We start from the raw sequence: 25837 nt of genomic DNA, 5'->3' as shown, positions 1-25837 counted from the left end.
CCTTTTAGCATGTGCTATAACTCATATGATGAACTAAACAATTAAATCATTAATTGCAATTACTTGTCAGCTAAAATTACATAACCATGACAGCCCTACATTTCTGTATAAGGCCATTCTTTTTCTCTTAGTCAGCTGAGAAAGATAACTTGAGTGTGTGACGTAAGACAGTGATGTGTGTGTAAAGGCCGGTCTAGACTATGATGGAATCCGTTTAATTCTTCACATTTCCTAAACTCCACCCTGAAGTCCTTTTTTATTTATTATTATTCCATTCAATGTGAATGTAATATTTATACAGTATGTCCTGCATATCTGTTATTGATGATGAACCAAGAACTGATTTATCAGTGTTTGAAAAATCAGTCATAAACCAAGCATGCATGTGCACCTTGAGTTATTAATGGCTCTTGCAGAACCTCTGAGATTGCATAACATGCAGGTTACTAAAATAACACAAACACTGTTAAATACCCCTTTCTGGAATACTTTGATAGTTTAACTGAAATAAGTCGTTTTGCGCATCCCTAACCTGTTGCCTCTGTGGCTTCTGTCACTGAGTGGTTAACTAAAATGCTGAATGGACAAAGGTCTGATAAGATTTATGCTGGTTTGGCCATGAGTCAACCACATAGTTACCACATCCTTTCCCAGAGGACTTCAAGGGCTGTGAACAGCAGAGTAAGACTAATAGTTTCAAGTTTCAAAGAAACATAGTCTCTGGCCCCCTCACACTGATCGCCTGTTAGATCGAGTCTGCTGCTTTGAGCTCACTGGGATTCTGGATCTGTCAGAGTAGCTTTATTATCATTATAGCCTGTACACAGTGAAACGAATCAGAGTTTCTCCAGGATCGTGGTGCTATAAGACAAACACAGGATGCAGGACTACAAAACGAAACAGTCTATTTGATATAATTTAATTATGTACAAAACTAAAGAATTAAAGCTATCTGCAAAAAAGTTGTTAAAGCACAGTGTAACAATGTGTCCTGTCACGTTTTGTAAAAAAAGGGACAATGCATTGTTTCCTAACATCAGAGAATGTTTTTTCCATGAATTTCCACCTTAGTTGTTTGAATGAGGTCAGAGAGAGTTGAGGCAGTAGAAATGATTTTTCCTACATTGGAACAGTAGCACAAGTCGTCCTCCTGTCAGTCTATGTACGGGACAGTGAATCACAGTGTTCGTCGGAGGGAAGCAAATGTCCACCTTGCTGTAGGGCTCTGGATATAGCCCAGATCATTATGTAACCATTCGCTTTCTCTTTCATTCTCTTTTCATAGTGTGTTTTTTTAGTACTTTCTTTTGCTTTCAGCAGTTCACCTCTGTGCCAGTCTAGTGCTGAGTGGATATCTGTACAAATGTTCCTGGGAAACAGTCCTTAAATGCCCCTTAAATACAGTTTGTGTTCTTATACAGCGTGTGAAATTTACTTTTTTTGTCCACCAAAGGGTGGCTGGTAGGGGTGGGGGAAAAATCTATACAGCAAAGTGTTGTCATAGTTTGCAATATTGTATTAGATAATATTATATTGGATGCCAGCCAATTACCTGTCTTGAAATACTTTCGCATTTTCTTGCTCTTGAATGGACAAATTCACACATAATTATGTCAAAATGCCCATCTTGATGAATCGGTTATGTCTTAAGTGAGCGCAAGTATACTGTAAAAAAGAATTTTTGGTTCAACTTAAAGTAAGTTACCTGGTTGCCTTAATTTTGAGTTCATTGAAATTAAAGGTGCCGTAGAACGTCTTTTCAAAAGATGTCATATAAGTCTAAGGTGTCCCCTGAATGTGTCTGTGAAGTTTCAGCTCAAAATACCCCATTGATTTTTTTTTTTAAGTAATTTTTTTTAACTGCCTATTTTGGGGCATCATTAACTATGCACTGATTCAGGCTGCGGCCCCTTTAAATCTCTCGCTCCCTGCCCCCCGAGCTCTCGACTATAAGTGCAGTTATACAGTGCATAAACAAAGTTCACACAGCTAATATAACCCTCAAATGGATCTTTACAAGATGTTCGTCATTCATGCTGCATGCATGCATCGATTCCTGTGAGTATAGTATTTATTTGGATGTTTACATTTGATTTTGAATGAGTTTGAGGCCATATGCTCTGTGGCTAATGGTTAATGCTACACTGTTAGAGATTTATAAAGAATGAAGATGTTTATGAATTATACAGACTGCAAGTGTTTAAAAATGAAAATGGTGACAGCTGTTGTCTCTGTGAATACAGTAAGAAACGATGGTAACGTTAACCACATTTAACAGTACATTAGCAACATGCTAACGAAACATTTAGAAAGACAATTTACAAATATCAGTAAAAATATCATGATATCATGGATTATGTCAGATATTATTGCTCCATTTGCCATTTTTTTGCTATTGTCCTTACTTGCTTACCTAATCTGTTGATTCCCCTGTGCACAGACCCAGACATTAATACTGGCTGCCCTTGTCTAATGCCTTGAACATGGGCTGGCATATGCAAATATTGGGGGCGTACATATTAATGATCCCGTTACGTAACAGTCTGTGTTATGTTGAAATTCGCCTGTTTTCCGGAGGTCTTTTAAACAAATGAGATTTACTGATAGCGTCTGCTCTGTCACAGTGCAGCAGGAGTCAGATTTCACTTCTCATGTGATGAGAGTAAGGAGAGATGACTGACAAGACGATGGCGGAGGATTTGGTGTGCAACAGATCCTGAGCGTCATTGACAAATATCTTATCTTGTAAAATGTGCGGTCATGGGACCCTGGAGCACAACCGCCTTTTCGTCTCAACTTGTTTCATTCATATGTAATCGTGAAGCAGCTATGTAAGTTTATCAAGGTGTGGTTGAGGCCCCTGGGCGTCTGCGGTCTATGTGCTCCTCAAGCGTGGTCTGAAATCCTGCCCTGAGTTTAGTCTCAAAAGTTCTACATGAGGCGGTTGAGTAAATTAGAGAAGAATTGCATTGTTCTGCTCATCTCCAGTTGCTCATCTCCATATGATGCTGGGGAAATGGTGAAATGGTGAAAGAAACTCTGCCTTGGAGCAGTGATGTCATGTGAGAAGGGCTCAGAGAACAGTAGCCTGTCTTCATTGTTTTGGGTCACGTGACAGACAGATGGAGCTCAGGAGAAAGGAAAACAACTGCATCTTACTGTGAATTTGTATGTATTGAGTTGGATGAAATATCACTCCAAAGTGTGTTTAACTAGTTGAGGTGGGAGGTAAAACCAGGCATATTCTTCATATTCTTTGTCATAGAGCTGCAATGTATGCACGTGAAAGAAATGGCAGGATGTATTCGTTCTCTCCTGTCAGCTCAGTTCACATGGGTGGCCTCTTTCCCTCCACCATCACTGATCCTCAGGCTCATCTCACGGAGAGAGTCAAACTGACACGGACGGCTCAGATTTAACTGTTCAGATGGGAATGTTTGCTTAGTTCATCTTGGGCAGAGCAGAGATTTTCCAGACAGTGTTTATATAGTTTGTTCCTAGTACTGCTGGAATTCAACCTGGTGAATGAATAACTATTAATGGACTGTTGCTATGGAAACACTTTTGAATGGTTTGGAAAGTTTATGTATGCAGAATCAGATTTTTGACTGAGCAATCCATTTTGTAGCTTATTTAGGCCCCGTTTACACTAGTGTGTTTTAGTTTTAAAACGCATAACTTTTGCTGCGGTTACACCTGTCATTTACAATACTCCAGCGTTTTTTTTCATGTGAGAAGGGCTGCCATGTAGTGTTGTCATGATTTTGGAAATTCTAACCTCGATACAATACCTGGAAAAATATTGGTATTTGGATACCATTTTCAATACCACAGGAAAAAATTGCCACAACATTAAGGGGCCAGTGTCTAAGGGTGCGTTCACACTTGTAGTTCGGTTTGTTTGGTTCAGTTGTTCCGGACCAAAGAAGAAGAAAAAAAACACTTAGTCCTGGTCCGGTTAGCGTTCACATTTTATCACCGAACCAAAAGATACCGAACCTTAAGGCATAGGGATACATTCACGACGTGATTGGTCAGATTTTATGACGTATTGCCTATTTTGAGACGGAACTTACCGAACATCCAAAACAATGCTGTGTGCTGAGGTAAATGCGCTTATTGTGTGTGTGTAACCTGCATGTGATGGTATTTTGGCCAGCTGGGAACTCGTGAAGAGCTTATAAAATGTGCAAAGTAGTCAAAACAGCGGCGGGAATCCGTCCGTCACACACACAAATGATCTGCTGCGTGGAGAAAAGCGTCTGATGCCTGTGATGGGCAAACTCGCGACTATGACAAGAAAAACCGACATGCGTGAGGATTCTGTCCTTTTTAGGGTCTCGTCTTCCTGTTTATGGTCCGTTTACATGTCTTTGGTCCGTGTTGCGTTCATATATCATTCGAACCGCACCAGAGTTCATTTGGAAGCGGACCAAGACCCATCTTTTCAGCGGCCTCGGTCCGCTTGTTTGGTGCGCATCAGGGTTCGGATGGCAGCGATCACATATGTTCAAATGAACCGCACTAACCGAGCAACCGCACCAGGGTTCGTTTTAATCGAACCAAACATGACAAGTGTGAACGCACCCTAAGTTAATTGACTTATGATCATAGGCAAAGTATTTTCTCATCAACTGTAACTCTGCTATCTGAGATTCCTCAGACCCGATAGCTCTGAGTGGGATTATATAATAATAATAATAAAAATAAATACTACGAACAATAATTTAAATGTCTTTGATGACACTAAAGAAACCAGAAACATTTATTTGTCACATGGATATCTAGTTTGCCTGCTACTTAATGATTGTTCACCCAAAAATGAAAGTTCTGTCATCATTTACTTACCCTCAAGGTATTCCAAACCTGTACGAGTTTTGGTAACACTGTAGGGTGACGTAGATACACATCACTAAATGTACTACCTATATTAATAACAGTAAATTATGCATAATTTCAAGAAACTAACCCTAAATCAAACCGTAACTCTATAGTAAGTACATTTAGTTAATTCATATTACTCAGTACTTGAGTAATTACAATGTAACTACGTCACCTTAAGTGTAACCAAATTTCTTTCTTCTGATGAACACAAAAGAAGATATTTTTAAGAATTTCGGTAAGCAAACAGTTGGTGGGTTCCATTGACTTCCATAGTATTTTTTTTACATTTTTTCCCCCATAGTATGGAAGTCAATGGGGCCCATCAACTGTTTGCTTACCGAAATTCTTCAAAATATCTTCTTTTGTGTTCATCAGAAGAGAAATTCATGCAGGTTTGGAACTTGAGGGTGAGTAAATGATTAATTTTTGGGTGAACTATCCTTTTAATGTCTTAATCAATAGCATGAGTCTGAGGTTGGAACTAATGAACAGTTTCCACCTTTGTCTATATAAGAAATTCATCTTGTGTTTTGATTGTTAATCCCTTCCCAGTGTGCACTCTGATGATCAGAACAATAACCCCCTAGTGAATAGACACAACTGGTGTGAATGAACAGTGATGAAGAGCCTGTCTCATCTTGTCTTTCATCTGCACTGTAGTTTAGATGGTCCATCTTAATAGGGTCAGTCGTCTATAAATAAATAACCGGAAACCTTCCTTCCCTTTTGCATAATGTGATTTGACTCAGTACAAGCTGTGCTATTGATTATGCTTTAAGTCTGCTGTGGACGATTTGGCACAGCTGACGTCCTCTTAATATCGTTTCTGGAATGATTCAGACAAAGTATAGAAATATTCCGGATATGAACGCGGTTTGTTTGTGGCACATTGTTAAGAGGTTACAGAAACACATTGCGGTTGTGCACACATTGGTTCACGCATCATGTGCTTGTGTGTGTGCTGAACCACATGCCGATGCTTCAGCGGACAGCTGACTGCTGCCCACATCTGTGTAAAGCACTGGCATGCTAACTCAATAGACTAAGCAGAGCTGTACCCAACTGTGTGCGTCTGACAGACAGACAGCTCTTGTTACAGTCAGAATGTTGTTTGCTAGTAGGTGTGTGGATTTTCTCTGAAAAAGACTGAAAAGGCTGTGTGGAGAGTAAATATCTAAATTAGACTTTTAACTGCTGTTTTGGCTAACGAACATACGTAAACAACCCTTGCTTTTCAGTTCTGTAATTGAGTCAGAACTGCAGCTTTACTTAGTCAGGTTCACATGTAGTTCTGGTATATACATAATACCATAGGAAAATAATAATAATAATAATAGTAATAATAGTAATAGTAATAATAGTAATAGTAATAATATTAATTGTAATAATAAAAAAAGTAATGATGATGATGATGATGATGATGATGATGATGATGATGATAATGATATTAACAATAATAATTATAATAATACATATATTTTTTAATTAGTGAATTTTATTGTTATTAAATATTAGAAGATTATATAATAATAATAAGAATAATAAGAATAAGAATAATAAGGAGAATTAATACTAAATACTAAAGGTAATACTAAAATAATTAAAAAAACTTAATTAGTAATAATATTTTTTATTACATATTAGTAGATTACATAATAATAATAATAATAATATTATTATTATTATTATTATTATTATTATTATTATTATTATTATTATTATTATTCAAACTAAAAATAATAAAAATATTGTTTAATTAGTTGGAAATTATAATTTTATTGTTGTTGTTGTTATTACATATAATAATAATTATTATTATTATAATAATAATAACTTATTATTATTAATAATACTAAAAATAACAAATATTGTTTTAATTAGTAGTAATAGTAATAATGTTATTACATATTAGTACATTGTATAATAAATAATAATAATAATAATGATGATAATGATGATAATAATAATGATAATAATAATGATAAAGATAAAGATAAAAATAATGATAATGATAATAATGATACAATAATACAAATATTTTTTAATTAGTTAGAAATGACAATTTTATTATTACATATTTTATTATTATTATTATTAATACTAAAAATAATATACATTTTTAATTAGTAATAATTGTATTGCTGTTGTTGAGGTTATTACATATTAGTACATTATATAATGATAATGATAATGATGATAATAATAATATTAATTAATAATTAATAATAAATATAAATATAAATATTATATATACAACATTTATTATATGCAATGCATAAAATGTATAAGAAATAATTTTTAAGTATATGCAATATAAGTCACCCTGTTTAGTATGACTGTTATTACTAAATTATTAACATTTTGTATTTTTATATAAACTAATCATAATTATTGGACAGAGACAATTTACCAAACTAGCTACAAGAGCAACAATTTTATCAAATTGTTAGGGTTATGAATATTGTTCATCCTCAAATCAGGCCTTGAGAAAAGCTTAAACTCAGGACTTGCCTTGGAGCAGTGATGTCATGTGAACTGGGCTGAGCGAACAGTAGCCTGTCTTCATTGTTTTGCGTAGCGTGAGACAGAGAGAGAGCTCACAAGAGAGGAAGGGAGATGAAATATCAGTCCAATGTGAGTTTGCAGGGGTTTGAGGGACAGTTTTTATATCTGATATACATATGGGCCAATAAAACTAATTGTCTCAACTATCAGAAAATAAACAATGATTTAGAGCTGATCAGCATAAAAAATATATCATGCATGTCTAGTTCAAGTCATGTGCTTCTGACTGGATATAGCCCTGTATGTGTTAGTGTGTCAGGATGTTTGCTTTCTCTTCTGTCACTTTCCCTCTTCACCATCACTGCTCTCTCTCTCACACTTATTCTTCCCTCATTCCTTCTGAGTCACAAGCCTGGAGAGAAAACTGCAGAGAGAATAGTCCTGTGTTCCTCCACTCTTTCAGGACGTCTGCAGGAACTCGATGTTCTCACAGGCACACCCTCCACTGCTTCTGAGTTACATGCACGTAAGCGTAAAGCGTGCACTACCTTAAACTAGCACTACTGCAGGAAAAAAGTAGCAGTCATTCTGCTTTTGTAAATCTTCAGAAGTTAATTGCATCTGTAATTTATGTATATGTATGTATATGTATGTTTGTGTGTGTAGAAGCAAGTAAGTAAAAAAAAAAAGCCTTTCATATGTGGATCTGTTGTCTGGGTGTATTCAGCACAGGCAGCTCTACAAAAGCAAAACAATTACATTCAGCTTTAGGGCTGTTAGTTACTGATGTGTGCCAAACAACCTCTCCATTACTTAATAAATGATGAGCCACTCGATGAGCTGTCGCTGCATTTTGCATAATCATACTCCTCTGCCCGACTTCCCCTTTTTATTGAACTTATGTTAAGTAAAAGCTTTGCCTCTCCCAGATGTGTAACTCAGGTGTAACTCAGCATGCCCAGTGCATTATGGGTGTTGAAGTTTTCCAATCTATTTGGCAAAAATTTTCTATTTTTTTCCCTCTGTTTTCTCTAGTCAAATAGCACCAATTTCAAATTTGTTTCGCCTTTCTAGTTTCTACTGTATAAGCAGCCAAATTTTATTTAAAACATGTTTTGCCAGTTGTAAAGTACTATTTTAATCCTTTAAAAATGTAATAATTTAATAACACTAAAGTCGGGTGCACACTGTGCGATTTTGGCCACTATCTGGTCGTCTGAGACAAATTTTGAGAATCCTAAAAGATTCCTGTAATCCTAGGCTGAAATCTGTAGTCTTTGATCGCTAATTTGACATGTTCACCGACAGCCGATTAATGACTGTTGTGATCGAATTTTTACCCCCGATGATTCTGGCAGTGACTTCTCCTACGACAAACGTCAAATTGTCTTTGTTTTTCAAGACAAGCCGTGATCAAAATTAACGTTAGAGATGTCTTTGTTAGCCACGTTTCAGTCCCGTGTGTAATGCAGCTCACAGTCACCGAACGTGTTTGGGTTGATGATGTAAAACTTCGGACGAGTTTTCATGTGCGCATCCATTTTTAACGTACAGTCTGACATAAATGACGGCTGAGATCCCATAGTGTGACATGAGGATCATGTTCGTACAGTCGGACAAGCAACAATTGTAAAGGACTATTATAAATCGCACAGTATGCACCCGGCTTTAAATGTAATCTTTAGCAAGTCTCAAATTGAATATTTGTCTTTTTTTAAAGGTGCCCTAGAATTAAAAATTGAATTTACCTCGGCATAGTTGAATAACAAGAGTTCTGTACATGGAAATGACATACAGTAAGTCTCAAACTCCATTGTTTCCTCCTTCTTATATAAATTTCATTTGTTTAAAAGACCTCAGAAGAACAGGCGAACCTTAACATAACACCGACTGTTACGTAACAGTCGGGATCATTAATATGTAAGCCCCCAATATTTGCATATGCCAGCCCATGTTCAAAGCATTACACAAGGGCAGTCAGTATTAACTGGCACAGAATCATCAGACTAGGTAAGCAGGCAAGGACAATGGCGAAAAATGGCAGATGGAGCAATAATAACTGACATGATCAATGATAGCATGATATTTTTAGTGATATTTGTAAATTGTCTTTCTAAATGTTTTGTTAGCATGTTGCTAATGTACTGTTAAATGTGGTTAAAGTTACCATCGTTTATTACTGTATTTACAGAGACAAGAGCCGTCGTTATTTTCATTATTAAACACTTACAGTCTGTATAATTCATAAACACAACTTCATTCTTTATAAATCTCTCCAACAGTGTAGCATTAGCCGTTAGCCATGGATCACAGCCTCAAATTCATTCAGAATCAAATGTAAACATCCAAATAAATACAATACTCACATAATCCGACGCATGCCTGCAGCATGCATGACGAACACTTTGTAAAGATCCATTTTGAGGGTTATATTAGCTGTGTAAACTTTGTTTATGCACTGTTTAAGGCAAGCGCGAGCTCCGGGGGCGGAAAGTGCACTATTTAAAGGGGCCGCAACCTGAATCGGTGCATTTCTAATTATGCCCTAAAATAGGCAGTTAAAAAAATGAATTCTGAAAATGAAAAATCTATGGGGTATTTTGAGCGGAAACTTCACAGAAACATTCAGGGGACACCTTAGGCATGTAAAAAAACATTCGATGGCACCTTTAAATGTTTTAACGTTTTATTTTTAATTTTACAAAATAGTATACAATTTTATAGCAATTATAATTATAGTTATCATCTGTATTAACCAGAATTGTAATCTAGATTAATCCCCGTTTATAACATGACGGACCACAGTGAAATAAAATTACTCATAGCCAGATATGAGAATTCTTTTATACTGTCCACTCCTAGCATTTAAGTGTTACAAACAAGTCTGCTAGTAATAAATTAATCCTTGGCTGTTACACTGTTTAGGGCCCATTCTGTGTTTGCAGTCCCACGCAGGGTAGACTTGATGGTGGCTCTCAGGTCTGAATCATGTACTGAGCGCTTGTGTATTACTGTACATTGAGGATTAGATTACATAAGAGCAGGACACTTATAATATTTGTTTTCCTCATGACAAGGATTAACGTCTGGAACACAGCATGTTATTAGCAGGTATGAACTACAGCAAATCCACGCCTGGAAGTGTGTCAATATTGATAGAGAGATGAGCTGCTCTGAGTCTTGGTTTGTTCATCAGTGGTGGAAGTGGTGAAATATTTAGGAGATATGATGCCCAGTGGTAAAGCCTCCATCTGTTTGAGCGCTCTCTTACATAACAATAATTATGTTGGTTTTTATCTTCTCGCTGATAAGGTGTTTCACATAAGCCCCTTTATAAACATAGTTAATTCTCTATTACATGTTTTGTTTTATTTATTGACCTAGGGTTGAGAACAAATCTTTATCTACATTATCTATGTATTATCTAGTATTCTTCCTTATCTGAATTAGTTTGGAAGTTATCAGACGATCTTGTTGTTCAGAGATGTTTGCCAAACTTTTGCATGATGGCATGATTGGCAAAATAGTTGGTTTTACCACTCTGTCAGTAATTGCATAATATAATTTGCTCTGCATGAGCTGTTCTTGCAGCTCAATTGTATTAGTTAGGTATTAGTTTAATTGATCGCTTGTTGGCTGTTGGGTCATGACTGTCTCCTGATGTGAACCCAAGCTTCTATGATTCCCAGGCTGATTTTCAGTTGTCTCGCGAGTACATCAGTTTCTGTTGCCTGAACTTACTCTGACATTATTGAATTGAACTGGTACAAACAACACTAGGCCGGTCAATCAACTCCTTGATGGCTCATATTATAACAGGGGATCTTTGTGTCCATAGAAACAGTCAGGCACATGGAAATGTGATTCACAGAAAGGTATTCATTTTTACACAAATTAAAAATTGCTGCTGTTTTTTTAGAAACTTTTTATATAATTTGTCTGAATATGATTCAATATGAATGAATGAATGAATGAATGAATGAATGAATGAATGAATGAATGAATGAATGAATGAATGAATGAATGAATGAAAGAATGAACAAATATTAATGTAAACAATTAAATTTCCTCAACACTAATAATATATTAAATATAAAATTTATTATATAATAATATATTATATTATTTTTATATAAAGTGTCAAGATTATTTTAAAATGAATACATAAATAAATATGAAATGTCCAACATTATTTAATAAATGTACAGTTATTATAATTGTAATATTTCTTAATGAGATAAATTTACAACCAAAAAAAATTGCAAAGCATAAATAACTGATAAGGGATAATAAATATTATTGCTATTTTTGAGAATTTTTTTTTATAAAGTGTCAAGATGAAAATATTCCTGTTATTTTCCATACAAATATTTATTATTAATAATTCATCAGTTGACATTCATTAAAATAATTATATTTAATTAAAAAAATTTTTGCAAAAAATTGTTTGTTTAATAATATATATATATATATATATATATATATATATATATAATATATATTATATATATATATTATATATATATATATTATATATTATATATATATATATATATATATATATATATATATATATATATATATATATATATATATATATATATATATATATATATATATATATATATATATATATATATATATATATATATATATATATATATATATATATATATATATATATATATATATATATATATATATATATATATATATATATATATATATATATATATATATATATATATATATATATATATATATATATATATATATATATATATATATATATATATATATATATATATATATATTAATGTATCCTGACAAGACAGATTTACAACAGATGACATAAATGCAGCACTGGCCTGACCGGGCCTTATTGTCGAGCCCTATTTGAGCCAAATATCCAGCGTTTGTCTGAATTCCCCCTCCATTAAACCATACAGGCCTCTGAGAGTCATAAGACTGTAATGAGGCTTATCCAAGAGTTTGTTGACTCTCTCTTTCTCTTGAGCTAGTCTCTGATGCCTTTTATCAGTGGTCATGATATGGGTTGTAAAATAGAGGTCATAGCACGTGTTGCTTCTGATGTCATGACTTTATGGTTATTTATTCAGTAATTTGTGATGAATGTGACTGTATGTGTTGCAGATCATAGAGTCTCTGGGTATAATGATCTACAAGGCTTTGGATTACGGCCTGAAGGAGCATGAGGAGAGAGAACTCAGCCCTCCTCTGGAGCAGCTCATTGACCTCATGACCAACATGGCAGACACAGAAACAGACTGTCCTGATGAGGGATATGAGGCAACAGAAGAAGAGGATGAGGGAGAGGAAGAACCTGCAGAAGTCTCCAACATTCGTGGCTACCGTGACATTATTTCTGTAAGTATTGATAGATCATTTTACATTGGGTTATATGGGTCATAATGAATTTTATCATAATTTTATTAAAATCCATCCATCCAGAATATACAAAAAACAATAATTTTTAAAATAATCTCTTTCCCCGACTCACAGTGAAGTTCTTTTTCGTGAGCAGTAATATACTGTTATCGAACATCTGATGCCGTCTACGAACATCTGATGCCATCACGTCTGCTGAGAGCAGATGAATATGTAAATATGTGCTGTGCACTTTCCTCTCAGGAACAAAATAAACACAACAAAAAGGAGAAAAGCATTTTTTATAGAAAGCATAAGAAAAGCATCTGATCATAACAACATGGGTATGTTAGCAGAAGCTCTGCAAATTAGCACTCCAGTAAAGTCACGTCACGTTTATTTATATGGAATATTATTCAGTAGATTGCTTAAAAGCAAGCAGCTTTACAGTATCAAACATGAAAAACAGTATCAGTGGCTCATTTAATCAGAAGCACAACTTCATTTTCTACTATAAAGCAGCTATATGTTCATTTTTTCAACCGCGGAGATCTTACCTCAAGGGTTTCAACAGACGAAATGAGTCTGAGAAGAGTTCCGTGTGAAAGAAGGCCGAGCCTCGGCGCACACCTCCTATTACGTTATCATCCTGGACCAATGGTAGTACGAAGGTGTTTTGCAGCTGGAGCAAACTTTTCCTGAGAGTTTGCTTTGGCAAGCTGTTGCAAACTCCCAAAACAAACTTCATTTTGGCCTGATTTTGTTCGAAATGTTCGTTCTTGTTGTTAACCCCTTCAGCCAATAAGGCTGCCTTGTGTACCTTATTGTTTTTATAAAACGGTTACCACACAACACAAATATTAAAGCCAAAAATATGTAACAAAGCAACTTTCATGAAGTAAACTCTTCCTTAAAAATAATAGTCCGATCGTGAACAGCAACAGAAGTTACATTACTACGCCATTAGATGACGGCAAAGACTGTCTTTATGAGTGTGTCAGTCAGTACCGAAGACTTTTACATTGAAAAGACTGAATTGTTGCAAACACGGAACAAGACGCAACTGAAAAATGCTTTGACTAGCGCTGTCAGTCATGGGAAAACCCCTTAACTGTTAAAAGGACAGGATAATACATCAGACATTTAAACCGATTTTTTAATTATGAACATTGTACTGATGGAAAATGCTAAATCTGAATGCAAGTAATAAACTCGCTCACTCGATCTCTTTCTCACAATATTCTTCTACAGAATACAGTAAGCTTCAATGAACAATATCAACTGAGAACAAACCGTTTACGTTGCTAAGTGTGGTTGCTAAGAGTGTTGTGTAGTGATACACAGAACCGTTGGGTGAAACTGTCATAGCCGTGTTTTATCATGAATAAAACCAAAGACTATAGAATAACACAAGATGTGTCACTCGTATTGTTTTGAATGGGATAAAGTGTAACGCGCAATGTGGCGGAATAAGTCCCGCCTTCTAAATAAGAGCCAATCGCCGACTGGTAAAGTCATCGCGTCACTGCAGCAGCCGTTAGAAGCACCGGTTTCTATAGAAACAGTCAGACGCGCGCCTCAGAAACATGGCAAGAGATGCGCATTTAGGTCTGCGCATGCGCATTAGCTTGATCCAGCCTAAAAAATACAGTTTTTTTGTCATGATTCGAGCTTTTGGATAAAACATTTATAAGACAGCTGTTGTCAGATTTCATTGGTGATTTCAAATATGAAATGTAATCGTAAGGTTGGCGAACGGTTTTGGAGAATTTGATGTTTCCCCATTCAAAGAGATAGGGCATGATACCCAGGATGCCCAAGAGGCGTTTCAAAGATGGCCGCCGAGTGAAATGACTTGTCTTAAAGGGACTTTGATAAAACACAGCGATTTATAATCAGAATCAAGGACAGGAACTAACCGTTTTATATAAAAAAAAATACATGAAGCTAGAATAAAATGGTTGTTGTTGTTTAATCAGAGGCTCTGTTCTTTCTTCTGATATATTGTATGTTCAGATATTCATACAACAAAATATTAAAGGGATCAAAAAAAAAAAAACGATGGCAAGGAAAGAGTTAATTATTTTTACTCTTAAGATTTTTAATTAAATATAATTTATAGCATATTATCCATATCGAATTTTTAAATATTTTTAAATAAATAAAAAAGTCCAGTTTTCCCCCCTTGTAGATCTTGGGAAGCAAGGTCTTCCTTGTAGATCCTGAGTTGGATTGATCTGTATGAGTGTTATTTACTCTCTCAGCTGGTATTCATTTTGCTGCTCCCTCCGGCCCACTCCAGTAACACATTACCCTGGGACTCCATAAAAGCCTTTAGACACTTAGCAGCAGTTCTTTAAAATTACAGTCATATTTATCAATACACTAATGGAGAAACTCTTTACGAACTGTGGAAAGAAAGAATATGTCCAGACTGTGTACACACCGATACAAGCTTTAGCATGAATTAACATCGTAATAAGCGATACCTTTAACTTATTACCCATGAAAAAACCCATGGAGTGATAAACAAACAAACATGCATCTGGTATTGGTCAGTTTGCGTCACAGTACGTTCTGCATTATTCTGCAGGGCCTTTTCAGGACTACTTAGATAATGTCTGTCCTTCCATGCCTTCTTTTCAGTCTCTGACTTTAGTGGTGAGGTCGAGCACAGAAACGAACCATGACATTAGATTTCTCAAAGCTGACTGTCTTTATTTATACTCTGCCTGGTGAAACCTTTTAAATTCTGTATTTAGACAGAGAAAGGTTTACAAAAACACAAAGAGGAAGAGAAGAAGATAATGTACTACCGTTGAGACGTGCCTCTTTCATCATCTCAGCCCATTCGTTTGGAATGGGAAAGTAATTGGACTTCCTACACAAATGATTTTCCATTTTTGTCTATTTTCACTTCTTATCTCCCTCCTGTCAGGTCTAGCAGGTTTTTCTTTTCCCCCAGGTTGTATTCACTTTCCCTTGGCGTAGTCAGTATTCTCATTGAGCGTAAAAACACGTCATGGAGACGGTGAATCTATACTGTGTAAGACATTCCTGAAGAGGGCAGAGCTCAAGGGAAGGTGTGGGGAAAAATGTCATTTAGCCGGTTGGAGGTGTCTTTAGTCAGATTAATTGTGTATTTAAAATGCTTGTCATGCTCAAACTATTATACCTGGGACACTGAACTTTAAATGGGCCTGTGTTTTTGACCTGCTAGGCATGCAAGCTTTGGGTTTGGCTCTCAGCTATGTGCCAAAACATAATGTGTAATGCCAGGATTAAATTATTAGACTGATCCAGAAGATGATTTTCTTAAAGTCTGTAAGAGATGCAAGGATTAACTTATCAGACATAGTTGGAGACGACATTCGTTGACCTTAAAATGCACTTCTCTTCTCTGAAACCAAGTGAACTATTTTAGGAAAGACACGTCTTGACAAACAGAGCAATTACTAAAGATTTGTGGTCGTACTCTAACCAATTTGCTTGTGAATGGGGCAAAGAGGTGGAATGTTTGGGAGCATTTTTGTGTACATTATATATAATATAGCAACATTCAAATGGGGAATAATTACATTGCTTGTTTAATTAGCAATAATTAACTTACTTGTTTGGTCTCAATCCAAGGGACAATAACATCTCAACATCTGGGGCCTGTACCATGATGGTAGATTAACAAACTCAGGGTTATAGGATTAGTTTCGAGTTGACAAAACCAAACCACTCCAATCCGGCTTTGTTGGTACTATGATGCTGATCATCAACTTTCTCTGTCAACTCAGGCTTTGATCCTGAGTTTGTGGAGCGCGTGCACATAAATCTGTGACATCAGTGGCAGCAGCCAATCACATGCCTTGCAACAGAAACAAACTGTGATTCACTTCTCGCGAGAGAAAACTATTTTGCTGAAAATGAAGAATTTAAATGCATTTACACTAATGGAAAATACTTGTCTGTGAAAGAGGACAAATAAAAGAAATAATCTTTCTCTATCAGTTCAAGTGAAAGTTGTGAAGTTAGTTTATATAATTGATAACATATAGCAATAGAGACTTACAAGGTCACATGTAGTCATATTTAAAGAGTATATTTACACCTTATTTATAATATATATAAAATATTACTATTCATTGAAAGTAAGTGCTTAATAAAAACTGTTAAACTAAACTTGCGTGTGTGTAATGGATTAATAAAAATATAGATCATATAATTATACAAATCATATAGAAATTATATTATCATTAAAACCAGACAATTTCATCATTAAATATTTGTTTTTACTATAGAGTGCCCTTTAATTTGGAGGAAGAGAAACTGGGGGAGTGACTTTATTGTGTTGGGTGTGTCAGTATCACTTAGCTTACATCTGATTGGTCCAATTTCGGTTTGAGATCTCTAACCCAGAACATAGCCATGGAGCGTAAGTTACTATGGCGATGAACACCGCTAAAAGTCAAGTTACTTTCATGGTACCTAAAACCCAGGATTGGTGCAAACTAATCTGAAACTTACCTGGCTAGCCAGCTAAACCAGCTTAATGGTGTAGGCCCCAGGTCATTTGATGGTTGATCAAACAAATAAATGGTATTCTAAAATGGTACTCAAATAAATGGTTTGTGAGTAGATGAAAAACAAATAATTAATTAAATAATAAAAATGTTTTAAGAAATAGATACTTTTGAAATAAAAGCAATCTAAATAAAACACTTTAAATATTGGTAATAAAATAATTTTAAAATTTAAATTGCTTAAAATTTCAGAGGTTCAGCTCACAATGTTTGGGAATTCCAGCTCTAATGCTGTTTTCTTCTCTCCAGCTCTGCACGTCTCATCTCCCCAGCCCATCGGATGCTCCCAACCACTACCAAGCTGTATGTCGAGCCCTGTACGCAGAGACCAAGGAGCTACGCACCTTCTTGGAGAAGATCAAGTGTGCCAAAGAGGTAATGACCCTCATATAACACTTATATCTTCTCAGTTATTTATGTGTGGGTCCAAATTGAACTTTTTGATGAAGTTTTTTTTTTAATCAGAATTAATAAATAAATATTTTTTTTTTTAGCTGAAGAGCTATGTTCTCAATTCTGTGTAATTTATGCCAAAAATCAAAGCCAAAACAAATGAAAGGGTCCGTGTCTTACAACAATATTGATGTGACAGGGTGAAAATCAAAACAGCCGTAATAACATACAGTACTGAAAGCCTCATGAGGCTGTTTATCAGATAGAATTGGGTGAGTGGGCTGACAGCACAAATGACTCATAAACATGCCGAGGACTGTGGAGGTGGATTGAAACCAACAATGCTTTAGTACAATATTACCTAACAAATTGATGCACTGAAAAAGTGTTTTTTTTATTTTACTCAATTTCTGGTCCCCCCTTTGCAGCTGTAACAGCTTCCACTGTTTTGGGAAGGCTTTTTGGAGTGATTTTGGAGTGTTTATGTGGGAATTTCTATGCCTATTCATCCTGTAGAGCATTTGTGAGATCAGGCATTGATGTTGGAGGAGAAGGCCTGGCTCAAAATCTCCATTCCAGTTCATCCCAAAGGTGTTTGATGGGGTTGAAGTCAGGCCAGTCAATTTCTTCCACACCAAACTCATCCAACCATGTCTTTATGGACATTGCTTTGTTCACTGGGGCACAGTCATGCTGGAATAGAAAAGAGCTTAACCCAAACTGTTCCCACTAAGTATAGCATTGTCCAAAATGTCCTTGTTTGCTGAAGTGTTAAGATTTCCTATAACTGGAAGTAAGGGGCCTATAGCCCAACCCCTGAAAAAACAGCACAATATCATTATCCCTCCTTAACCAAACTTTACAGTTGGCACAATTTAGTCAGGCAGGTTTTTTTTGTTAATTTCAATGCCAGTGGAAGTTTGGAACTCTTCAGGTATTGAATCCGCAGAGCGTTGGCGACTCTTACTCATCATGCGCCTCAGCTCTCGATGACCCCAGTCTGTGATTTTAAGTAGCCTTCTGCTCCGTGGCTGAGTTGCTGCTGTTCCACTTTCCAATAAAATGGAAATGTTTCCACTTTCCAATAAAACCACTTACAGTTGACCGTGGAATATCTAGCAGGGATGAAATTTCATGAACTGACTTGTTCATGAACTGGCATCCTATGACAGTACCACACTTGAATTCATTAAGCTCTTCAGAACAACTAATTTTTTCACAAATGTTTGTAAATGCAGACTGCATGGCTTTGTGCTTGATTTTATACACCTGTGGGTCTGAGTTCAATAATTAAGAGGTTTGTCCCAATATGTTTGTCCATTTAAGCTGCATCCCAATTCAGAGGCTGCATCCTTCAAAGGCCGCATTTCGCCGTGGTGCTACGAAGGCTGTCCCAATTTAAAGTCTCCTTTAAATGTGGCCTCAAAGTACATCCTTTGTTTTCCTGGCAATGAAGGATACAATGGATTGATCCTTCACATCCTATCCCAGAATTCATTGTGTGCCAGCTCCGAGATAATTTTTTTTGGAGAGAAATTGCCGGATTACACTTTTAAATCCAAGTATTGGGTTTCAAATTACTGAAATAATAATGTATCTAATGTTTTATTTATATATATGTTCAATATATATAATATATGTTCAAATATTGACTTATATCTTACCAAGATGCGATGTTATATAGTTTATACGCTTTATGTTCATAAACGGACACAGTAAACATATTTAGACAAGTTTTGAACCCTGTTTTGTTTTCAGGCCAGTGCAAACGTTACTGCCGCTCATCAATGGCAGCTGTCACAGTTGTTAGGCAACAAGAACAGTCCTTCCTAGGCTAGACTGTCCCATTTAACAATGTTCACTCTGACCTTCACCTTTGACCTTTTGAAGTCTGAGTCCTTTGAAGTATGCAGCCTCTGAATTGGGACGCAGCTAATGTGTATCTCTCAATTCAATTAAGTTTTGCTTTATTGGCTATATATATATATATATATATATATATATATATATATATATATATATATATATATATTATATATATTATATATTATATATTATATATATATATATATATATATATATATATATATATATATATATATATATATATTATATATATATTATATATATATATATATATATATATATATATATATATATATATATATATATATATATATATATATATATATATATATATATATATATATATATATATATATATATATATATATATATATATATATATATATATATATATATATATATATATATATATATATATATATATATATATATATATATATATATATATATATATATATATATATATATAATATATATCTCTAAATATTAGAAGAAAATATTATATCATAACTTAGTGTAACAAATAAGAACGTGTGAACATTTGATACCACAGTCAGTGTTATATACAGTACAAACACACACATTCTGAGGGTCACTGTGCTTATACACATTACACACATTCACCGGCTCTCTGAGGTTGTTGCGCATCCACACATATCTCGTCTCTCTGTCCCTCTGATAGTATTATCTTTATTTGTTCTACTTCAGTCATGGCTGTAAAGTTTTTTTTTAATTAAGTTTATGAATTATTTTTTTTATGTAGAGGTCTCTTATTGATCTAAGCGGAGGAAGTGCATCTCTGTCTCAATCTCTCCTGTCCTACAGTGAGCACACATTCTTTGCTATTATGAAATTCATGATTCGACAGAATTGTAATTTAGTTTGTGTTTTGGTTTCCTGATCCCAGTGTTCAAATATGTATTTTTAGATTGTTTGATCATTTGATTTATTTGATGTTTGGGTGAGAAGCAGTGCTGGTCTGAGACTGGTTGGTGTTAGTCTGTTTAGTAAGTTTTAGAACCAGCTGACTGAGCATGGTTGTTTAAACTGTAACATAATCAAGTGGCATGTGAATATGTAACAGCCTTATCCCACTGAATGTGTTCATTCTCTCAAAGGCATTAGTTTGCATTAACCTATTTGCTATAGCTCCTGACTGAGCTGAAGACCTAATCCACCAACACCAAGTGGCACTGGGTGGAGGTCACATGTTGGTGGGTCGCAAGTGAAACAGGAGCAGTTATCAGACAGAGCAGGGCTACTCAATCCTGAACCAGAATTTAGTCTAGTCAAACACATCTTAAACAGCTAATCCAGGGCCCATTTCACATGCTGTCATTGAATCATTGAAAATCCACTAGAAACAATAAATGATCCCCGAACTACACTAAATTAAATGTTCAAAGTGTCTATTCCCACAACCTCTTAAACTACAGAAAGAGTTTGTGGTGATTTTCCGTCTTTTTTTTCTCATTATCAAAAATGTCAAGGCCGAAACCGCAGCAGAAGTTTTTTCAATGTATGAACCTAAAAGTAAAGTATAAAGAATTAAGCTAGGTGTTATAGATGTTAACACTTACATACACTGACAAAATCTGGTGCTGAAACAATTTTCACTCAGAAATTGCTAGTAAATTTCACAAATAATTACAAAGAATTGACAAGTAAAAACATGACATTTTAAAGTAGAAAGACTGAAATAGTATTTTCTTGTAAAAGGTACACACCTACTCAATCCTAATACTACTGATTTTCACATTTTATAATAGTGAAGTTCATCAAAAGTGTGAAATGACATTAATAAATTGCATACTGCTTGTGATTAATAATGAGAATTACTTTGCAGCCCAGATCAATTGCTCAGTTGAATATTACTGGCAGATGTGTTCGATCAAGTTTTGAACTAAACGCTGCACCATAGTAGATTTGTAGGAGCTGGATTTAGTGAGCACTCCTGCTTTAGAGAAGAAGAGGAGTGTAGGGAGCAAGTGGAAAAGGGCGGAAACAGGCAGAATCAGCCTTGTGGTTCTTTTGATCTCAGCTAGATTGACAGAAATAGTCTCGCTCTGATGATTCAGAGCTTTTTTCTCTGTCTGTTTCTTTTTCTTTCTTATGCATGAATAAATGGCTCCTTTTTGGTTTGTGTTTTGTGATGCATCACAGTTGTGTTTGATTTTAAGAGATCCAACTCTTTCTGTTCAGATATTAGCTCTGTCTGTGTGTTTGTGTTCATTCATGCTAAATCCGCGTCAGGGCTGAGTAAACCCCAGAGGGGGCGCACACTTCTGCTTTGAGTTCTTCTGAGGTGGAAAGACTGCAAACTCACAGAAGGAATTTAATAAGCAATCCAAGCGGCAGCAAAAAGAATGATTTATTGTTCTGACCATAAGCCTGGCTTACATAATTCGAAGGCTATGCCGAAAAATTTTAATCATACACAATCACATTTTGTTCTGTCATGGTAAATCTCAAACCACTCAAAACAAACACATTCTGGGATAAAGTTTACTAAACTTTAAACCTTTTTTTTTTTTTTTTTAGTTTGTCAATTAACAGTTGCAGGTCAACTTCAACTATGTATGGAAATGACCTTTTGCCAATGTAGTGTAGAGACTAGTAAAAGTAGTTAAAGATTGCATTAGCTGCGTATTGATCATGCTTCATTATTGATGACTTAATATTGTCCTGTTTACTGGGACTGTCTGTCACATGAGAACAAGTCAATTTACAAACAAGCCAGACCCACAATGGTTAAAGCGACATTGACTTTTTCTTATTTTAACACCAGACTGAGGACAATCGAGGTCATTCCACATCTATAACCAAAGAAATTCTGAACACATTTTATGGAGTATGTCCAGGGATTTCAAGTACATTGTGACATAAGGCCTCTATAAATATTTTTATATTTTTAAGAAAAAATACTTAAAAGATTTTGAAAATGTGTTTTAGGAAATATGCTTTTATATATTTTTGGAATTTTTAAAACATTTTAATGGTAAAAATATATTCTTCATAGGGAAAAAAATATTTAAAAAAATATTTCTAGGATTTGTCTTGATTTAACTTTAAAAATATAATATAATATAATATAATATAATATAATATAATATAATATAATATAATATAATATAATATAATATAATATAATATAATATAATATAATATAATATAATATAATATAATATATCAGTGCTTCCCACACATAGAATTTACTTGGGCGGGCCGCCCACATATAATAACGGCCGCCCAAGTTATGTGTGCATCAGAACTGTTTACTCCCACTAACATTCAAACGGGCGCTGCATTTTGCAAAGTCACTAGGCGGCGCTGTTGCGAGTCCTACAAGCTCACACGATTCTCAAACAATGAAAAGCGCAGATTTATGCCAAGCGATTGTTAATGAACTCAAGTTGATGAATTATTACAATGTCTACTTTATGGCCTTTATATAAAATGTTTTAGACGATTGTAAGAATCTGAAGGATCAGCCTGCAATAGTACAGACATTTCAAAATAAGAGTCCTGGTGTATTTCGAGCTTGTTTATAATTCAAAATCACACGCTAAGTTTTTTCTTTTTCTTTTGGGCATTATTGGTATGTTGGTTACACAATAAATTGTATTTAATTTGATTTTCCATTTAATTCATAGTAAATTATTGTAGTCTCCCCCACAGGAAGAAAACACTAAGAACAATCTGACACATATTCATTTTATAAATTTTACTAGTAAAATCTGTGTCCCATTAACTGAGAGAGACACTGTATGACAGCAAGGAGAACATAGGAAAATGTAAACCATTTAAATGCTGTAATTTTGCATAATTTAATAATGCATAATATAAGTATGTAATTAAATGTAATATGTAATTAAAATTAATTTCAATAAATAAAAATACTGTTAAAAATCACACATTATTTGTTTGTCACATGTAGTAGACCATTTTTGTGCCGTGGGTAATAGGAGGATTTTTCGCCGGGCTACCACCACAAGTATATTTCAAACCTGTGTGAAGCACTGAATATAATATACAGTTTTGAGAAAATGTGTATATATATGTCTATGGACTCCTTGCAGCATCTTCAGATCCCTCTTTTGAAACCCTGGGAATATGCCTTAAGATCTTTTTCTGTCTTTTTCTTTCTCAGAATTTACGAAAGATGGAAGGAGAAACAGAGCAGCCCGTCAAAGACCTGAATGAGCTGCAAAATGCTGACTGGGTAAGAGCAATCCCACAAGCCCATTCCTCATGAATGCATAATGGTGCTGAATGCATTCAGATTGAGCTCTGTTAAGAGTGGGCATTGGTTCAGGGCAGTCATAAGCCATGGCTAAGTAAGTGTTTTTCCACAGGCACGGTTTTGGGTGCAGGTGATGAGGGACCTGAGACATGGTGTGAAACTGAAGAAGGTCCAGGAGCGTCAATATAATCCTCTACCCATCGAGTTCCAGCTCACGCCTTATGAGATGCTCATGGACGACATCCGCTCCAAACGCTACAAACTTCGCAAGGTTATGGTTAGTGTGCGTAGATGACTATGACTGGATACTACAGGGTGTTTTCAGAGCATTTTTAATTACTCCATTAACAAACAAGCATGAGTACTTTTTATTTTTTTTATTTTGTACCAACTAGTTACATTACAGTCTCACAGTTCAATTCACTTTTATTGCTGTTTGTTACAGATATCATAAACCACAACAATGTTTGCTTATCAGAATTCAAGCAGGCTTATTTCTGAAGCTGAGGGTAGGAAAGTGTTTTATAGGGTTGAACAGGATCAAGTGAATGACACTGGAGTCAGTATATCAAGATGGCTGGAGGTTGTTATTTAGAAATAGACATATAAGGTTGCAAAACTTTCAGAGAGCTGCCACGTCAGAGTCAACGCCTTATATGATAGGCCAATTTGAACCGAGTGAGGTAATAGGTCAAATTTTTATTCAACAAACACACCTTTGCCTCCAGTTATTAAAGCTGAGACAATAGCTGTCACTAATATTATTTTGATGCATTCTTCAGACAGGACACTCGTTTGAAATGTGTCCAGTGTATTCTTTTCTGAATCATTGCAAATGACAGAGACTTTAGGTTTTAGTTGACTGACAACATGTGCTTTTTGTAAAAAGCCTGTCTGACCTTTGACCCCTGCTGTGCCTCATTTTTGCTGTAGGTCAATGGTGACATTCCTCCTAGGTTAAAGAAGAGTGCCCACGAGGTCATACTGGAGTTCATTCGATCCAGACCACCACTGAATCCTGTGAGCATGAAAGCATACAAACATACACTGACTTTTGGTCATATGTGAGCTGAAGTATCTTTAAAATTAAGTGAATCAAACAAATTATAGACCTATTAACACAAACCTTTCAACTATTGTGCTTTTGTGTGTTTGGATGTGCTTTAAGGTTTCTGCTCGGAAACTAAAGCCTCATACTCCAACACCTCCAAGCCTTCATGAACGTATCCTGGAAGAGATCAGGTCAGAGAGAAAGCTGAGGCCTGTCTCACCTGATATGATCCGTAGGAGTCGACTCGGTTAGTGCACTTTCACTCACTTGTTCACATCATATTAGCATATGACTAAAAACATAAGCTGGACTACATATACTAATAAAAACACTGCCATGTTTAATTCTGCCATTATATACACTACCAGTCAAACATTTGGGGACATCTACTCTTTCTTTATTTTTATTATCTTCCCATTTTACCAATTTTATAATAATAGTAATAATAAAGTTATCAGTTATCTAGTTAAACTATGAAATAACACAGGATGCATGGCCGTTATGTAGTGACCAAAATGTAGCTTTTCCTTCACTAACTAGTCCAACTTGTCCATAAAAAAGAAAATGACACATAATTATGTTATAAACACCTATTAAGCATTGTATAATACTAATAAAAGATCAAAAGATTATATTAAGTCATTATTGTGTAAAGCATCAAATAAACATTACAAAAAGTAGATTCACAAACTTTTGGACCATGAGGTTGAGTAAATGATGACAGAATTTTTAATTTTTTTGGGTGAACTATATTTTTATTTATTTTTTTAATAATATGGAAATATGATATTTTTAAATGAAATTAAACTCTAAATAAGAAACTAAAACTGCCTGTAGGTGGCAGTAAATTTCTAATTCATTCCATTCGTTCAAACAGTTGTTTCATTCAGGAGTGAAGTATTGTCTAAAATAACACAATGTTAACTTCTTAAAATT

The 25837-nt window shown here is 34.9% G+C and overlaps 1 protein-coding gene across 7 annotated transcripts in view; it reads left to right on the top strand.

Moving 5' to 3' along the window:
• The window catches only part of spire1a (spire-type actin nucleation factor 1a), a 55783-nt gene that overhangs the window by 14944 nt on the left and 15002 nt on the right, over positions 1–25837 (top strand). For 3 of the 7 annotated variants that reach the window (XM_067412069.1, XM_067412067.1, XM_067412064.1), the window contains exons 3-8: positions 12544–12777; positions 17598–17723; positions 23758–23829; positions 23963–24127; positions 24784–24870; positions 25019–25148. In XM_067412069.1, coding sequence (XP_067268170.1) covers positions 12544–12777; positions 17598–17723; positions 23758–23829; positions 23963–24127; positions 24784–24870; positions 25019–25148 — 814 coding nt within the window. Of the gene's footprint in view, positions 1–7084; positions 7916–12543; positions 12778–17597; positions 17724–23757; positions 23830–23962; positions 24134–24783; positions 24871–25018; positions 25149–25837 lie in introns of those variants that run through there. The other 4 variants (XM_067412066.1, XM_067412065.1, XM_067412063.1 and 1 more) reach the window with 2 other exon arrangements.

Source organism: Chanodichthys erythropterus, chromosome 15 (genome assembly GCF_024489055.1).
Source record: "Chanodichthys erythropterus isolate Z2021 chromosome 15, ASM2448905v1, whole genome shotgun sequence".
Taxonomy (NCBI): domain Eukaryota; kingdom Metazoa; phylum Chordata; class Actinopteri; order Cypriniformes; family Xenocyprididae; genus Chanodichthys; species Chanodichthys erythropterus.
Note: the sequence above shows the minus strand (reverse complement) of the source record. Positions and strands in the feature narration are given on the sequence as shown.